The following is a 19,968-nucleotide window of genomic DNA, read 5'->3' on the forward strand; positions in this document are numbered from 1 at the left end:
AACACGTAGCCTATTAATTTATAGAGATTGTGTATCATGTTCAATCTGTTATTGTCAGTGGGCTGGCAACAGTTTGCTCTACGCAAAATGTTCAAAGACCACAAGATAAAAGACCAAGCACAGGTCGGATTAACTACTCCATCAAGCTCTGACACTGCTGTTGTAAAACATAACTGGTTGACTCATTTAGAAACAAAAGAGCAGAGCTGTGTGATTTAATTGGATTGACCCCATCTCACCATCCTTTATTCGTAACCTGCACCCACTGTCTGTCACCATGCTTGACAAGATAGAAATATGTTTGTTTTACACTTATGCTATGATCTTTGAGCAGACACTACATTGACTGTGCTGCACTAGAGCATCCACATTTTTAGAGATACACTGATATTGTGAAGATCATAATTCTGACTCCACATTCAGCTTTTCACTGACCTCACAGCCTACTCTGTTACTTGATAACAGGACAAACTACAGACCACTTATTATGGTGAGCTGTTGAACAATCAGGTCAGACCTTATTTTATAGTAAAGATGCAATTTAACTGTAAAAATGTAATACCTTTCAATGACACAGTCATGATGTTTTCACTTGTGTCAAACAAATGACTTGGAACAGTAGGTTATCTTCACACATTCATCCAAAATAATTCCAGCATCCCAACAGCCAACTATCTCACCAGAGAAAGCATCCGAGCGAGCGAAACAGCAAACCTCTGTCTCACTACATATATGTAGCCAATGTATCGGTTGCTGTGCCAGACAGCATCGGAAACATGGGCTACATGTACAGTGGGTATAGAAAGTCTCCACCCCCTTTCAAAATGTTCACCTTCTGTTGCCTTACAGCCAGAAATGAAAACACATCAAATCAGACTTTTATCAGCTTTATTTACACACAGTAACCCACAATATCCCAGTGAATTCTTTTACAGTATTTTAAAAACTTCATATGGAAACAGTAAAATACCCTATTTGGATAAGTGAACACCCCCCTGAGTTAATACTTTTTGGAACCACCTTTTGCTTGAATTACAGACATGCAATATTGGCCCATTTTTACTTGCAGAATTGTTCAAGCTCAGTCAAATTGCATGTTGACAGCTCATGGACTGCACTCTTCAAGTCATTCCACAGATTCTCGATGAGATTTAGGTCGGGGCTCGAACTAGGCCACTCAAGGACATTCACCTTCTTGTCCGTCAGCCACTGTACAGTTGCTTTGGCGGTGTGCTTTGGATCCTTGTCATGTTGAAACGAGAACCATTTTCAAATTCCTTGTAGAGGGCTGCAGGTTCTCCTTAAGAATATGTCAGAATTTTGCACTGTCCATTTTCCCTTCTATCCTGACAAGTGGTCCAGTCCCTGCTGAAGAGAAACACCCCCACAACAGGATGCTGCCACCGCCGTGCTTTACTGTAGGAATTGTGTTCTTTGACTGGAAATATGTATTGGGTTTTTGCCAGACATATCGTTTTGCGTTCACGCCAAAAAGTTACATTTTGTTCTCATCTGACCACAGCACCTTTTTGCCACTTAGCCTCAGAATTTACAATGTGCTTTTTGGCAAAGCTCAAATGAGACCTGAAGCGGCTTTTTTTGAGGTGTGTTTTCTTTCTTACCACCCTCACATAGAGGCCAGATTTGTGGAGAGCTTGTGATATTGTTGTCACATGAACACATTGACCAGACTTTGCCATAAAGGCCTGAAGCTCCTTCATTTCAGTCATCAAAAGGTGAACATTTTGAAAGGGGGTGGTGACTTTCTATACCCACTCTACATGTCCTCTGCCCCGATGACGATGGCAGTATTATCAGCAGCACCGTTCTTTTTACTAAATGCATTAGGTCATTTTTCTGTTAAAATTAAATATACATTTATTATTACTTGTTTCTACTGTTATGAGAAAAACTTGGATTATATTAATATTAATATGAAATAAATAAATAATTGATCTATTATTAATTATTATTCGGCTGTATGGATTCATTTACTTTTTGGGGGCCTTTTGTGCCAACAATGTGGCCTCATTAACCTGGGTACAGCGGCCAGGCAAAACCCCCCTCCCTCCCCATTTCCTTTGCAACTTTGAAGCTTCTTGCATATTTAGCTGCTGCTGAGATATTAGGAAAAAATTACTAGTATATTTTTATTATGCCCAATTCCCATGATGATGCAAGGTCTGAGACAATTGCCTCTTCTGCCTAATGATATGCCCGCCACTGTCCTTACCATGTAATTTGCTTCCAAGGGGGGTTGCATTATTTTGGTCTTGAACTAGCCTCGGTCTGAATCTGCATAGAAAGAGTAAAGATAGCTCAGAGCAAAGCACAGAAAGGGGGCAGAGGCCCAGGACCCTTAATAGTGCTTGTCGCGATTTGCTAAACCATGTCATGGTTTACACAACCAACCTTTTGAGGTTTGCACACTGCTTCCTATTGATCCTCTGCATATTGTATGCTTTGTCTAGCCGTGTCAATAAATCCATTTGAAGCCTGGCAGAGCATTATGTTGCCCTGTCCATCAGCAGTGTAAACAAAGCCACCAAAAAAGGGAAATTCCCCCTGAAAGGCTACTGAGGCAGTTCCTCACTGTTGGGATGCAGGCTGGGTACTCAGTAAAATCACTGGCAATAATTTACCCTGGCAGAAAGGAGTCCTGGCTGGACAACACGTCCCTGAGTGCATGGTCAGATATTGGATTGATATAGAATATATCACCCTCAAAAGGAAGGTTAATTAACAGTAGGTAGGCACTCTTCCCGCAGTGGACAACTGGGCACAGAATATTGTTCAGTAAGCCAAGGATTAGCACAACCCTATCAACCATTCAGATTCCCACAAAAAAAGTATTTATTCAACCCAATCAACCATTATTAAAGCAGCACAGCCTCACCCGGCCAGCAGGCCCAATGCTGGCAAAGTTTCATAATGGAATGCCAACTTCATGGTTTGAATGCTGATGGAATGCTGATTCTTAGGGGTTCCAGATGTCACAAAGGCTACTCTTTTCAACATGCCTATCCAAGTGTGTTTTCATGTAACACATGATTGCCAAACTGGACTGCATCATCTCCTTCCTGCTTAGAAAGGAAGACACGGATCAAAGACGAAGACCACACACAAAAGGGGACTTGGCTCCCGGAGTATTAGACATGTTCTGGAAAGGGTCTCGTTGAACATACTATATGAAGGAACACCAAATATCCCATCAATAACACACCAAGCAAAAGTGGTCAAGTAGCCAACAAAATATTGAAAGGAACCTGGTACAGGATAAAAGGTAAGGTCAACTAAGCAACAACTGGCAATCTTCCTTACCTGAATGCAAGCTTCATGCTTTGAATGCTGATGGGATCCTTCTTCTTATGAGTTCCAGAGGTCACTAAGGCCACTCTTTTCAACAAGCCAAGTGTGTTTTGTATACTAATGAGGAGTACTGAAAATAATGGCTAGCATTGACAGAGCTCTTAGCATCTCATTTTACATCAATGAAACTTGCACAACTTTGATATCTTCATCCTTGGACTTTTATTGGTCAACATTGGACAGATTTTAAACGTCTATACCCTTGGTACAGCAATGTATAAAGGGATGGGAGAACCAAACAGGAGTTTGAGGAAGGCGATGGCCAGGGATTTCCACTAGGCTTGCACTGCAGCCGCGCAGGGAATCAGTTTAACTCTGCAGCTGTACTTTCATTTTCTCCTTCAGGCCCCCTCACTTTCTGGAGTGCATTTGGCATGAGAATTCCCACAGTAGATGATGAGAAGCCTTCATGGAAGTATTAATAGAGCAGCTAGGGAACAAGGCATACTTTTCACATCCATGGCCCGGTATGATATTACGTTTTAACCATGTTATAACAAATAATTAGTAAGTAAACAAATTAAAAGCACACAATGCTGCTTAAACCACAGCTATCGCGAGGTGTCGATGGCAGAGGCCTCAGTCTTTACATAGCTCAGAAAGTAGCTTCACGGTAGATAAGGGTGGGAGGCAGAAGTAAGTGTTAATTGAGATAAAGTAGGCTAGTTTAGATGTGACAAAAGTTGAGTATCTACTACATTTCAACAACCCCCACCAGTCACTGAGAATGTATATTCTTCACAACAGAAACAAAGAAAACAAAAACAAGCTCCACTTTAACACAACTCCCATATTTTACACATGAATACAACGCTTAAAGGCCCAGTGCAGTCAAATGTGATTTTCCTGTGTTCTATATCTATTTCCACATTATGAGGTGGGAATAATACTGTGAAATTGTGACAATGATAATAATGCCCTTTTAGTGTAAGCTGTTTCAAAAGACCGCCTGAAATGTTGGTAGGATGGAGTCTTGGCCTGCCTGGTGACATCACTAGGAGGTAAATCAATTAATAGACCAATAAATAAGAGTTCTAGCCCTCTCTGCCAATAACAGGCAGTTTTCTGTTTTTCACTCACCACTCCCAGGCAGTCCTAGCAAAATTCTTGCTTGAGGAATTGCTCTTTGCTAAGAAGCTTTCCTGGTTTCTTTTTGACCATTTTAATTGAAAACAATCACAGTAAGGTACTTAATTGCTACCCAGAAATGATTTGATATTGAGATTAAAACAGCTGCATTGGACCTTTAAAACAAAAGGCTTTTTTCATCTAAAAAAACAAACAATAAAAAAGTATTAGAAACATATTTACGTGGCACCTCACCATCTTGGTCGTGTTGGGAACAAGCCATTCATGCATTTCCCAACATGGTCACAGTTTTCCCCTTCAGTACAAACTTGACAGTACTTCTCTATGTTGCATTGCTACAGTACATCTCCACACATATCTCTTGTAACTTAAAGAACAATTATGATAATAACTGTCATTATTACTATTAACAATAATAAAACTAAAAAAGAGAAATGATAAGAACAAGACATATACATTAACTCAATGAAGGACATACATACAATAGTCACTCAAAAGACAGTTTTGTCACCATCAGGGAAGACAACAAACCATCTTAGTGAGCAGTTTCATGACACACTGGTACAGTAGAGGCCAGTTCATTAGAAACAGAGACAAGGCCCAGAATGGGCTGTAACAGCAATGAGAACTTGAAATGCCAAGCTGAGGCAGTGACCGAGAAAGCCAAGTGAAATATTCCTGACATGAGGGTGGGAGTATTCCAAGTCAAAAACACCTTTACTGTCCATTCGGTGGTCCCCAAGTGGGTCTTGATCATCTTAAACTCCTTGCATTTGTCTTCAAGAACGACTGCGGTCCTCTTGGGTTCCCACTAGCATTTTGCTGTATAACTTTTGTTGCTCCTCTTTGAAGGTGTCTTTTACCTTCCCTCGCTTTAAACCTCCATCCCTACAAAGAAACAACAACATAATTCACAAATCCATTACACCAGGGATCATCCACTAGATTTAGCCAAGGGACGATTGTTTCTTGAGTAAGGGGTAAGGGGATCCGGAACATAATTACAAATAATTTGTAGACTGCAAATGTACCACAAGAAGCCAAAACAGATATAATATTTGACAAAAACATAATAATTTCATTTCAAATCTCTCCATTATATGTGGGAATAATTTGGAAAAGATTTCCAAAATTCAAATCGCTGGGGTGATTTGCTGGTGTTTTTACAGTCTTATTTTGGGGAACCCTGCATTACACAGTATTCTGTGATGCCCACAAGGTGATACATTAGAGCAAAACTGAGCTGGGTTTAACAATGATACAGACCTGATATGTACAGTGCCTTGCAAAAGTATTCACCGCCCGTGGCGTTTTTCCTATTTTGTTGCATTACAGCCTGTAATTTAAATGGGTTTTTATTTGGATTTCATGTAATGGACATACACAAAATAGTCCAAATTGGTGAAGTGAAATGAAAAAAATAACTTGTTTAAAAATATATATTTTTTAAATGGAAAAGTGGTGCGTGCATATGTATTTACCCCCTTTGCTATGAAGCCCCTAAATAAGATCTGGTGCAACCAATTACCTTCAGAAGTCACATAATTAATTAAATAAAGTCCACCTGTGTGCAATCTAAGTGTCACATGATCTGTCACATGATTTCAGTATATATACACCTGTTCTGAAAGGCTTCAGAGTCTGCAACACCACTAAGCAAGGGGCACCACCAAGTAAGCAGCACCATGAAGATCAAGGAGCTCTCCAAACAGGTCAGGGACAAAGTTGTGGAGAAGTACAGATCAGGGTTGGGTTATAAAAAAATATCCGAAACTTTGAACATCCTACGGATCACCATTAAATCCATTATTAAAAAATGGAAAGATTGAAAGACACCACAACCAAACCTGCCAAGACAGAGCTGCCCACCAAAACTCACGGACCAGGCAAGGAGGGCATTAATCAGCGAGGCAACAAAGAGACCAAAGATAACCCTGAAGGAGCTACAAAGCTCCACAGCGGAGATTGGAGTATCTGTCCATAGGACCAATTTAAGCCGTACACTCCACAGAGCTGGGCTTTACAGAAGAGTGGCCAGAAAAAAGCCATTGCTTAAGAAAATAAGCATACATGTTTTGTGTTCATCAAAATGCATATGGGAGACTCCCCAAACATATGGAAGAATGTACTCTGGTCAGATGAGACTAAAATTAAGCTTTTTGGCCATCAAGGAATACACTATGTCTGGCACAAACCCCAACACCTCTCAATACCCCGAGAACACCATCCCCACAGTGAAGCATGGTGGTGGCAGCATCATTCTGTGGGGATGTTATTCCTCAGCAGGGACTGGAAAACTGGTCAGAATTGAAGGAATGATGGATGGCGCTAAATAGAGGAAAATTCTTGAGGGAAACCTGTCTCAGTCTTCCAGAGATTTGAGACTGGGATGGAGGTTCACCTTCCAGCAGGACAATGACCCTAAGCATACTGCTAAAGAAACACTTGAGTGGTTTAAGCATTTAAATGTCTTCGAATGGCCTAGTTAAAGCCCAGACCTCAATCCAATTGAGAAGCTGTGGTATGACTTAAAGATTGCTGTACACCAGTAGGAACCCATCCAACTTGAAGGAGCTGGAGCAGTTTTGCTTTGAAGAATGGGCAAAAATCCCAGTGGCTAGATGTGCCAAGCTTATAGAGACATATCCCAAGAGACTTGCAGCTGTAATTGCTGCAAAAGGTGGCTCTACAAAGTATTGACTTTGGGGGGGTGAATAGTTAAGCGAGGTCAAGTTTTCAGTTCTTTTGTTTCACAAAAAAACATATTTTGCATTTTCAAAGTGGTAGTAGGCATGTTATGTAAATCAAATGATACAAACCCCCCCCCCAAAATCTATTTTAATTCCAGGTTGTAAGGCAACAAAATAGGAAAAATGCCAAGGGGGTGAATACCTTCGCAAAGGCACTGTATAACCCATGTGAACATATGTTCTCAGATGTTTGCTATGGGTTACTCACCATAGCAAGTCCACCAGCCCTCCTTGCCTGGCGATAGCTGCTTTAACCCGATTGGCAAACTGGACTGCATCCTCTCCTTCCTGTTCAGAAAGGAAAACAAAGATCATAGATGAAGACCAGTTCGACACACAAAGGGGGCTTGCCCATCTGAGCATCAGACATGTCCTGGAAAGGGTCTTATTGCACATATTGTATAAATCCTTTCTATTGGCTACAGCCACTAATGGGCTAAATTGGCATGTAGTGCAGTATCAAGTACAGTTTGATAAACTGGGATATTGAATAAAGCACAATGCATTTCATGGGCCATGCATCAGAGGAAAGAGAATAATCTCTAAATATGGATTGATCTGATTCTGTGTGATGCTGTGTAACTAGGATCCCCTGGTGACAGAGAGACTGGAGGCTGCTCCAAAAGTCTGCTGTAAGTACTAGTTCAAACAGCAGGTGGAACATTTGATCAAAGGGCAGGACACCTCTGAGGACCAGTTGGATCCTAGCCCACTGAGTTCCTTCCACTCTGACATTTAGAGAAAGGAAAACTTCCCAAACTTCCCTCCTGCTTTCTACATCAAGATGGGATGGTCGATCAGTCAATGGCCAACCCCTGCCTCTGAACACCATGTTTTAGAAGTGGGTGGTTGTACATAACCCTTTCCTGTTTTTCATGAGCGAGGCCTGACCAAGTTCACATCCACACCCGGCTCAAAAGACTCTAAAATCATTATCTAAATTCCTTGCACCAAGTCACATACATTAAGTGCACATCCACAATCCTGGCACAAATGGCTTTGTCAAGCTCTGGTTGTGCAATCAGCCTTAATGTACAACCTTTCCCTCAAAGTGAACAAGACAAAGGAGCTGATCGTGGACTACAGGAAAAGGAGGACCGAACACGCACCCATTCACATTGACAGGGCTGTAGTGGAGCGGGTCGAGAGTTTCAAGTTCTTTGGTGTCCACATCACCAACAAACTATCATGGTCCAAACACACCAAGACAGTCCTGAAGAGGGCACGACAACACTTTTTCCCCCTCAGGAGACTGAAAAGATGGGTCCCCAGATCCTCAAAATGTTCTACAGCTGCACCATCAAGAGCATCCTGACTGTTTGCATCACTTCCTGGTATGGCAACTGCTCGGCATCTGACCGTAAGGTACTGCAGAGGATAGTGCGTACGGCCCAGTACATCACTGGGGCCAAGCTTCCTGCCACCCAGGACCTATATACTAGGCGGTGTCAGAGGAAGGCCCAAAAAGACAGTCACCTAAGTCAGAGTGCTCTCTCTGCTACCGCACGGCAAGTGGTACCGGAGCGCCAAGTCTAGGTCCAAAAGGCTCCTTATTAGCTTCTACCCCCAAACCATAAGACTGCTGAACAATTAATAAAATGGCCACCTGTAATATTTACATTATTATCTTAACTCTATTTCCTGAACTGCATTATTGGTTAAGGGCTTGTAAGTTAGCATTTCAAGGTAAGGTCTAAACCTGTTGTATTAGGTGTATGTGACAAATAACATTGAAAGACCCAACATGAGACAAACCAGCAAGTGTATAAGCCTGCATGTCTAAAGGAGGCAGCCATACTAGCCTCTCGAAATACTGCTTTGAATCACATTTGAATCACAAATCAGGGGTGGGAGCTGGGAGAGGCCATCTCAACCTTAAATATTAAAGGAGGTGAATGCTGATTTGAAAACCGACTCAAACCAGGATTTATTTGCATCAGAAATGCAAACTCTGGGTGACTTGAGTATGTCCTATGTAAATCATGCCAAGATGAGGTCAAAGAAAGGAGTGCATCATATGCATCCATTCAATATTAGTAACACTGGTGGATTGAAATGAGAGGCTGTGCAATGGTCCTAATATTAACCACACAAAACAGGTAACTTCAGGGAGGTTAGTTTGACTACACCTTCTAAAATGTTGACATTATTAACTTCACCGGGGCTAGAGCGTGCTAATAAAATGTCATTTAACTGCCATCAAACAATGCACAATGGCCAGGAAAAAACATAACCTCTTACACGGAACCCAAACGGCTGCGCGTTGCGCCATCGTGCATCAATTTATTTTGTCCCCCTACACCAAACGCGATCATGACACGCAGGTTAAAATATCAAAACAAACTCTGAACCAATTACATTAATTTGGGGACAGGTTGAAAAGCATTAAACATTTATGGCAATTTAGCTAGTTAGCTTGCACTTGCTAGCTAATTTGTCCTATTTAGCTAGCTTGCTGTTGCTAGCTAATTTGTTCTGGGATATAAACATTCAAGTTGTTATTTTACCTGAAATGCACAAGGTCCTCTACTCCGACAGTTAATCCACACATAAAATGGTCAACCGAATCGTTTCTAGTCATCTCTCCTCCTTCCAGGCTTTTTCATCTTTGAACTTATATGGTGATTGGCATCTAAACTTTCATAGTATTACTACACTGACCGGCAACACAGTTAGTCTTTCAATCACCCACGTGGGTATAACCAATGAGGAGATGGCACGTGGGTACCTGCTTCTATAAACCAATGAGGAGATGGGAGAGGCAGGACTTGCAGCGCGATCTGCGTCAGAAATAGGAATGACTTCTATTTTAGCCCTTGGCAACGCAGATGCTCGTTGACGTGCGCGAGCAGTGTGGGTGCAATAATTGAAAAACATAGATTCCTAAATTTACAACGCGAGCGGGGTGGTCAGCCTGTGAGGGTGTTTAATCAATATCACAGCTATTCTCCAACCTGTCAGTGATATTTCTGAGAAAAATAGAATTTAAAATAAAAAGGTGAGTTTTTCCCCAAACTAACCTCTCTGGTCATGGGTGGCAGGTACCACACGCTGCACACAATGGCCCAGCTGCTCATCATCCTCAGCAGGTAGTTGACCATCCCAAACTGGCTGCTGTTCCAGAAGGCATCTCCAAAGCGGGGGTCGTACTGTTGGGGACAGGAACTTAATACTGATTAATACTGGAAGACAGAGGGGAAAACACACCGCACACGTACACGCACACATGCGCACACACATACATAAGGCTGTATTGGTGATTGGTGACCGTATTACCGGCACACCGGCGGTCACGACTCATGAAGGCAGTCAAATTCCATGTGACCGTTTAGCCAAGGTAATTAGGCTTCTCCAAGCTCTGATGCTGCTGCTGGTCATTAGTAGTCTACCAAACTTGCTAACTGCCTGGTACTCAGCACTCATTAGCTTTGTATAGGCTAGGCCTACTATATCTATTTCTCAACTTTCCTAATATTAAGCACATTGCTTATATTTACAACAGGAGTATAGCCTACCTGGCTGGCATGAAAATGAACCAAGGGAAAAGCGTCCTCCATTCGCTATTTGAGTGCATACATGACATGTATTTTTTCCCGACGCCCCTGTTTTGATATATGATAATGGTCTATTCTAAATCACAACAAATTTCACACATACTGTATATTATTTAGTATATGTAAAGACAAGACTAAATCAAGAATAGTCTGATGAGTGACAATATTAGCCTATCACTTGTGAATTATATATTCTCACTCGTATCACTTGTGAATTATATATTCTCACTCGTGAATTATTCACAGCATAAGAAACAATGCCTTTTTGTGTGTGACTTTTTCGAATCATAGTCGCACACCTCATGTAGCCTAGCCCATAGGCCTATATGTTTTGATAAGGTTAGTATCACACCTCATGTAGCCTAGCCCATAGTCCTATATGTTTTGATAAGGTTAGTATCACACCTCATGTAGCCTAGCCCATAGGCCTATATGTTTTAATAAGGTTTGTATCACAACTAAAGTGGCCAAATAACTTCTTAAAATTGAGCACATTAATCTGCTTTACAACGGGCATAGAGTTTAACTGGCATACATAAGCAGCATGTGAGTTTCAAGTTTGGGAAAGATCATTTTCACCATAAAAATGCACCTTTATAATAAAAGCATTACATGAATAATTGCATTTGCGCTCACTTTGATAATGTTTTCCGCTAATGGGACATTTGTGCTTTTAGCCTACTACCATGTGCGTATTGCTGCGCTTATAATGTGAAGAAATAGCCTAATAGTTTATCAACATTTTAAGCTAAATATTCTGATCTGTTGCATCGGTTTTTGTACTATGGGGGATAGTATATTGACATAGGCTAGTGCTTTTGCTGTTCGTTAGGCCTACTCATCTTGTTTGCTGATGAAAAGTAAATGTGGATAGTTCTTCCAATATTCTTCCAATATGCACCTTGGAATTGAATAAGGACGCGCGCAGTTGCATCCCCGATGTGTCTGTCTTCACTTGTAGCCTGTGAGAAAGACCCGATCATGTGATGGAGAGCCATGTGAGTTAGAGGTGATTCAGAGAGCTCAGCAGTCAGGGAGAAGCGCACAACGGCCGCTGGCCGCAAAAGGCATGGATGTTTTTAGGATGCATTACGGCCACACAAAGGGGATGCCACCCTAAAATTCTGGGCATTATCAAGTGCTTGTCAAATTGGGAATGAGTGATTTATGTAGTGTGTACAGCCGGCGCAAAAAAACAAAGCAGAGCTCATTCTTTTCAAGCTATTTTTTTCAAATCATCATTAGAGTCATACATCATGCAGCCTTAAAATGTATTAAACATCTAAACATATAGGCCAACGTTTGTAGAACAACTAACGTTACATTTATAACTCTAAATTAAGCAGATAGGAGTACGTATTTCATTGTTAACCACTTAACACGAGCCCACAGCCATTTGACATAATAATAAGCCAAATCAGGACGTAACAGAAGGACAACTCATTGTATGCTATTCTGTTCTTCTGAAATAGACTACATTTTCTTCATATCATGTTTCTTTAGACCTGTCTAAAATAAATAATGAATTTATTGTGAAGGTGAAGGCTATGTTATATGGATTTATTAAAAACATAAATGTTACAAAGGTCTGCATCAGTGGCTTGTGTGGAAGCCAGGAGATGCTAAATGTATTTATGTTAATTAACGATCAATTACAGTGTGACCAACAGTTATTTGCTTGACAATAACCGTCTGACAAAATGTTGTGACCGCCACAGCCCTACTGACACACACACACGCACACGCACAGACACACGACACACGACACACACACTCTCTCTCACCTTGATGGCCACAGGGTAGACTGTGGAGCCAATCTCAAAGCTGCCCTTTTTGAACATCATTACTGAAGTGTTGTTGATGCAGGTGCCTATGGGGAAAAGGTTCGTGATTACAAATGGGGATAGGAAATTCTATTAAGGAAGCGTAACAGTAAAAACCCAGTAATAGAAACTACTGTAGTAATGTTCAAAGCAGTAACTAAGGAAAAAAAACTAAAACTACTCACCTTCAGGGAAAATGAGAATAGGCAGTTTAGTTTTGTCTTCTACATGATCACTCAATCTGCAACAATATATTTTTGTATGTTTACAGTACATTGATTCAATCCAGTTTGACTAGCTTTATCAATACACAAACACTAATCCCCATATGAAGTCTAATCAAAACATCTTGGTCACAGTAACCTTTAATTGAAAGTTGTCAATTATCCATTTAAGTTCTTTAAATGTCTCTGCTAAGGTATAGCTGAGTTAGTCTGGCTGACACGACCCATGTGGAGTGGGAGTGTTGTGCCCCACCTGTCTGGTCAGGAGATTGGTTTGTTGGTGCAATATTCACTTAGAAATAAAGCAAGCTTTGATTGGTTCTTTCAACAAAACAATTATTTCCTGGGGGGTTATTTGGATTTGAAAATCCAACAGTTGTGTGTGGTTGTACATGTTTGTGTTTAAGTGAGAAAGACACAAAGGAGAACCAACCAGTAAAAGCACAGCTTCATTATCAACGCATCGTGCCGTCAACTTTAAACAGCCTCCCCAGACTCTGAAGTCAAAAGGACTTTGAGTTTAGTATCAGCCAGACTACAGCTGAGAGACTTCCAGCTAAAAAGCATTAAACAAAGTGCACATATGCATTACTACCTTTTGGCCACTAGATGTCGGTCTTTGACTTCAGAGCGTTCAAACCAAATATGTGGGCAGGCTTTCACCATAGACTTCTGGATCACGCCCATCAAACCACCGTGGATTTGCCCAACCTGGAACACAAACAGACACACATACAGGTGTGGTTTAACAAACATCTGATGATACAGGTCTCAGATCTCACAGAATTGGAGTGCTTGCTTCAGCTGTCTAAAAGTTTGTTTTATGGTAGTAGCACACCAATAACTTTCTAAATATGACACATATCATTCTGTAATTCAGTGCTGTAGTAGGTAGCCTTGTGTTTGACTGGTGTGCCATTTATCATGGGTGTTGGGCCTTACCATTGCATAGCAGCCATCGCTTGCCAGGATGATGACATCAATGGGTGAGGTGTGGTTGGCCACACAGATCCCTCCATTCTTGGGCTTGTTTTCACTGGGAGGATCGAGAGAGAGACAGAGAGGGACAGGATGAGTGTCAGGGGACAAGTGAGTATCAGGAAATTACTATTCCAGTGTAAGCTAGAGCCTAACAACTCAGTAGATGATGGAAAATAAAGTCCTAATGGGTTTGAGGGAGAAACTCAGCGCCCTCTCCTTCACCTCTCCCTAATTAACATGAAAGTGGGAGGAGGCTAATGATGTTGGAGTTCAAAGCCAGACCCCCTGAGCATGCTGGACTCTGGTAGGAGCCCAAATTCCGAAGAGATAATGTTGCTGATCGTGTTACCAAAAGAGAGAGCCCATCTTACACCACTTCTGTATTTTTAGCCCCACCCAGACTAGAGAGGCACATGGTGTAACAGGCCCAGCACTACATGTAGATTTCTTCAGGGCAAACAGGCAGAACAAGACAGGACATAATTCATACTGAATAGCCCACATTCCTATAAAGAAACGTCTATTATTATTAGTAGTAAACGTCTTTAGTTTATGATCAGTTATTTTCATCGTAATGGATAAGTCTTTCAAAACATTTGCTCTGAAGGACAATTTCACAGACAGAGATTATCTTAACCCTTCTGGGCCCAGGCCTATTGTTTAATTATGACGGCTCATATTCTTTTTTTCTTTTTTTAAACTGCAAAACAAAGGGTATCTTGACAAGTTCATATGACAAGTTCCCTCTCTGACCTAGAGTTGGGACTGTGTTTTTTCAATTCGATAGAGACGTTTCCCTTTTTGCAACATTTCCTCAAATATTCTTCTTTACCTTATCTCATTTGAATCAGCATTGGCTAGTAAGGGCTTTGTCAAACAAACATGTGACTAGTGGTTTTGTAAAGGCGGTGCTCTACGGCAGTTATTCAAATCAACACATCAAAACAGGTCAGGGGGCAGTGTAGGGCATTGTCTCGCACCACAACAACTGAGGATCAATACAAATTCATCATCAGATGACATTTGAACCTGACAGAAAACTGCCTGCATCATGTCAAAGGAAATGTCCACTGTAGCATAAACTGTCTAGGGTAGAGTGGTGTTAGTGTAGTCTGGGTAAATATAATTAGTCCAATTAACTTCCAGTACTACTTCCTGCTTAGCTGTGCCTGGACTGTTCTCCCACAGCACAGACTATCACACTCCAGTACTACTTCCTGCTTAGCTGTGCCTGGACTGTTCTCCCACAGCACAGACTATCACACTGTGGGTGTTAATGCCTGAAGAATGATAGATTTGCATGTTTCTCTGCCCCTGTCCCTTTGGTGACACCTAGCCTGGTAATGTCCAGGGCAGCAGTTTGTGCTGGATGCCTCTAAGGGTACTCTACCCCAGACCTAAATGGAATGAGATGGCCTTGTTGGAGCAGCCCTTGCTTTGTGTGTGTGGGCGCCGGGCGGTCGTGTCTACAGGCTTTTGAACTTCACCTAAGCGGACTCTGCTCAGCACAGTGGACATTAATGTAGATTGCTCCTGGCTCTCAGCGACTACTCCACTCAGTGCTCAAGAATTCAAACTGATTTATTGATGTGGGCTCTAGTACACAGACCAGTAGTGTTAATCTTTCAACAAAGGTATATAGTGCATGTCGTTCCTAATAATGCTTTCTACGTGTTTTGCATGAATATTCTGTGTGTTGAGTGTCGTTTCTGATGCTTACCTGTCGTGGTAGGTGATGATGGCAGTGAGAGCTCTTACACAGATCCGGTAACACATCAGATGCACCTGCTCACTGAGGAAGTTCTTCATCCTTCAGGAAAAACACAGAAAACAGGGCCTGAGTCTCAACACTTACTATGTTGTTCCTACCCTAATTACAATGTTACTACTCAGGTAATAAGGAAAGTGTTACAATTATGAGAAATCCTGTCTTACCTCCCATTTGGAAGAAACCCGATGATGGAGGTGAGTACGACCAGAAGACCCACCCCGGTGAAGGCAAGAGTTACCCTGTCAGAGAACACACACAGAGCTCCAGTCAAACACAGCCCATTACAACCCAGTCTAATCATAGACGTCTGTGCATATCAGAGAACATACAGAGTATAGGCCTATTCAAGGTTTCTAAACCGACAGCTGGCAGTGCTTTCACTCTTGAATGCAATCACTTTTTGACTGCATCCCTTTTGATTTAAACAAAACTTTCCATACAAGTTTTCCCATGGAAGAAGTGTTCAGAAAGTGACTTTTTGGACCACAATGCCAAAACATTCAGGATATAAAGATACTCGAAGTTGGTCCATTTTGAATACCCACCATAACATGAGACATCCATGTCTTCATCACTGGAAAATATAAACGGTTGAGTTTTATATCATTTAAAAGCTTACAACAGGGTTGTCAAACTATCTTATAATTTAATACCGTTTTTTAAAATACAAACTATGAAACGTTTTAACCATCAACGTCAGTTATCTAAAACGCGTCAATTCCAATTTTTTTCCAGATTCGCATGTGTTGTAGCTTAAACCCTATTTCTATTTTATTCCCATTTTAGTACATTTATCAGCCAAAACATGACACCCGATCTGTATTCAAGAGTATGTTGTGTCCGATAACCTCCGATAATATCTAAGGCACTGCATCTCAGTGCAAGAGGCTTAACAACAGTCCCTGGTTCTAATTCAGGCTGTATCACAACCGGCCATGATTGGGAGTCCCATAGGGCAGCACACAATTGGCCCAGGGTCATCCGGGCCGTCATTGTAAATAAGAATTTGTTCTTAACTGACTTGCCTAGTTAAATAAAGATTACACAGACACACACAAACCACACTAACCGAAAGGTTATTTTGTTGGCATTTACATATGTCCCCATTACCAGTAAAACATAATCAAAACCTATTTCTTTCACTTACTTGCTGTGCTGTGCTGTTTCGTTGTTCGTTTCATTCTCAACCAGGATTTCTATGGAATGCTGTTTGGGTCTTTGCGTGTCAAAAAAGATACAAGTCAAATAACACTATTTGACGTGTCAAATAAGCTTGTTGACCAATCAGAACCTGAATATGACTGCACGTCACATAATAATTTAACACGTTTATAAAAAATTTACGTAGTTATTACACATTGATTACACTATCACTAGTATTTCATATGTCACAACAATTCATCGATACATATGCTACGATGCTGGTAAAGTTGTCTCGCGCACCTACAGTGCTGGTCATAAAAAAAAGCTAGCTAGCTCATGGATGCAAACAATATTCTTCAGCAAAAGCATAGCAAAACGACAATCTGTTTCAGTAGCTATAGTTAGCTAGCTAGCTATATAGCTAGGTGTCATCTAAAATAACCCTAATTTATAAGACAGCTCTTATTTGATTAACGGTGGTCGGACCCATCTGTGTGAAGCTAGCCACAAAAAGGATTAGCCACAATAGTTGACTTTGCGGTTAGCCTTCAAAATAAAAGTAAGGCATAATTCTACTATTTGTATTCATTTGCATCACTGTCAATGACATACTTTAATTTTGAAGGCTAACCGCAAAGTCAACTACAGTGCCTTGCGAAAGTATTCGGCCCCCTTGAACTTTGCGACCTTTTGCCACATTTCAGGCTTCAAACATAAAGATATAAAACTGTATTTTTTGTGTGAAGAATCAACAACAAGTGGGACACAATCATGAAGTGGAACGACATTTATTGGATATTTCAAACTTTTTTAACAAATCAAAAACAGAAAAATTGGGCGTGCAAAATTATTCAGCCCTCTTAAGTTAATACTTTGTAGCGCCACCTTTTGCTGCGATTACAGCTGTAAGTCGCTTGGGGTATGTCTCTATCAGTTATGCACATCGAGAGACTGGTACCGAGCTAAATCTAGCTACCCCAGAAGTTGCGATCAAACAAATGATGCTTTATTACCAACGCCGTATTGTAAACACATCGTTCGTGGCCGATGTCTGCAGACTTTTTTGAACAGCTTTGACAGTTTTTTGATACGCAAAGACCCAAACAGCGTTCCATAGTATGTATGTCTTGAAGCTAATAGCAGTGACGGTATTACTGTGCAACTCCGGTAGGGCAACATCTGAAAAATAGCGCACTTGGTAGTGTGTACCGGTGTTCGACCAGTCGGCGAAAGCCAACATCACCCACGACAGAGGATGGTTGATTATCAAGGGCAATGATTTCCATTATCTTGGCTTTAATGGATTTCTCCTTTGAGTTGTCTCGCTGAAATTTTCTTACTCTTTCAAATGACTGCTCGACTTGTTGACTGCTCGATCCACATAGCAGACATTGTGTGGGCTAGGTTAGGAATGCGGTGTTGTACGTGCAGCGCAAAATTTTACGTGGCGTCATTACGTCACATACCTACGTTATATAGGTATGCACAGTTTTTAACATCGTCGTTAAACCAGATTCCGATATGTTCACCGATATATCATGCATCCCTAGTAATGACCATGTTGTTTAACTTCTTAAGGTATAGGGGGCAGCATTTTCACTTTTGGATAAATATCGTGCCCAATTTCAACTTCCTGCTACTCATGCCAAGAATATAAGATATGCATATTATTTGGGGAATGCAAAATAGGTCAACTTTGAGCACCTTTATTTATTGAATAGTCTGACATTCAGGTCCAAAAGGTCACATTCTGAGCACTTATACAATGTAAAAATACGTATTGAAGGGTTCGTTCATATCAAAAAGGGTGCTGTCAAAAAGTGATTGAATTCAAATTGATTTACCCTATTACTAACGGTAGCTGTCAATTGGACACGGATTTTCTCTCTGGATACACATAAATGTTTTGATTACCCAAGCTCATGGATACTCTCATTAATAAGAACCATGTTATCCTGTGCTCATATGGCCATGTGTGGTAAAGCTGGCAGGCAGGCAGCAAGTCTAATCCAGGTGAATCCCAACTACACACGGCTGGGCTGGAGGAGAAGGTGCAGATATGGATTTAGCAGAGCTCATTAGCCTCATATCGCATGTGAGGAAAGGTGAGTGTGTAAGCAGGAGGTGATCGAAGTAAACAGACTCAGAACACTGACCTAAAGTGGTTGTAGGGGCTCACTGCCTGGTGTTGATTTATTTTCTTTACCCCTTTTTCTCCCCAATTGGTAGCTACAGTCTTGTCCCATCGCTGCAACTCTTGTACCGACTTGGGAGAGCAGATGATCGAGAGCCATGCGTCCTCTGAAACACGACCCTGCCAAGCCGCACTGCTTCTTGACACACAGCTCGCTTAACCCACCAATGTGTAGGAGGAAACACCATACAACTGGCCATTGTGTCAGCATGCATGCGCCCAGCCCGTCACAGGAGTCGCTAGAGCGGAGTCGCTAGAGCGTGATGGGACAAGGACATCCCGGCCGGCCAAATCCTCCCTTAACCCGGACAACACTGGGACAATTGTGCACCGCCTCATGGGTCTCCTGGTCACGACCGGCTGCGACACAGCCCAGGATCGAACCCGGGTCTGTATTGACGCCTCAAGCACTGCGATGCAGTGCCTTAGACCGTTGCGCCACTCGGGAGGCTTTTAATTAAAGTCACTGATTGGGGAGAGTCCTACCTGCCCCCCACGCATAAACCAGATTACAATCTGAACTCACCCCTAATGTCCTAATGAAGTAAAAGGACACCTTTACCTCTTCCCACTCCACAGCCAGATGACAGCTGTTGGGCATGCTTTTAGGGGGCTTAAATGAAAAGCTATTGCCATGTAATTAGTCATTAGACAAAGCTACTTAGCCTAAAGCTACATTTTTCTAGAGATTCACCACAAAATGACAGTGAGATGAAAGTGACTAAACTTACAAACTACCGTGGGAACAACAAGAGGCACCTATGAGATATCACCAGGAATTCCATGGCAATGGTCAAGCCATAAATACTTGATACTATGATCAGATACTTTGCAATGCAATCTGAACACTTTTCATATGGGACAAACTGTAGCCTACTAGGCTATAGTTAGAGGCTATTCTCATTGACGTACATTTACATCTATATCTTACATTACATCTTTGCCTTACCTTTCATTGTGTCTGGCAATGTGACATTCTTGCTCTGCAGCTCCAAATGTACCGTAATTATCAGCATTACAGTAGCCACTAAGCTTGCAAATTATTAAACTTCGTGAGCAACTGCTCTAAA

The 19,968-nt window shown here is 41.5% G+C and overlaps 1 protein-coding gene across 1 annotated transcript in view; it reads right to left on the minus strand.

Moving 5' to 3' along the window:
* Positions 1 to 3,507: 3,507 nt before the first annotated feature.
* Positions 3,508 to 19,968, minus strand: part of LOC109879670 (glycerol-3-phosphate acyltransferase 4) — a 35,653-nt gene continuing 19,192 nt past the window's right edge. The window contains exons 5-13 of the mRNA XM_020471839.2: positions 15,726 to 15,800; positions 15,511 to 15,600; positions 13,752 to 13,845; positions 13,405 to 13,520; positions 12,771 to 12,826; positions 12,547 to 12,632; positions 10,229 to 10,357; positions 7,417 to 7,496; positions 3,508 to 5,346 (exon numbers count right to left, since the gene is read on the minus strand). Coding sequence (XP_020327428.1) covers positions 5,238 to 5,346; positions 7,417 to 7,496; positions 10,229 to 10,357; positions 12,547 to 12,632; positions 12,771 to 12,826; positions 13,405 to 13,520; positions 13,752 to 13,845; positions 15,511 to 15,600; positions 15,726 to 15,800 — 835 coding nt within the window. The 3' untranslated portion in view covers positions 3,508 to 5,237. The remainder of the gene's footprint in view (positions 5,347 to 7,416; positions 7,497 to 10,228; positions 10,358 to 12,546; positions 12,633 to 12,770; positions 12,827 to 13,404; positions 13,521 to 13,751; positions 13,846 to 15,510; positions 15,601 to 15,725; positions 15,801 to 19,968) is intronic.

The sequence above is a fragment of the Oncorhynchus kisutch genome, linkage group LG3, assembly GCF_002021735.2.
Source record: "Oncorhynchus kisutch isolate 150728-3 linkage group LG3, Okis_V2, whole genome shotgun sequence".
Classification (NCBI taxonomy): Eukaryota; Metazoa; Chordata; class Actinopteri; order Salmoniformes; family Salmonidae; genus Oncorhynchus; species Oncorhynchus kisutch.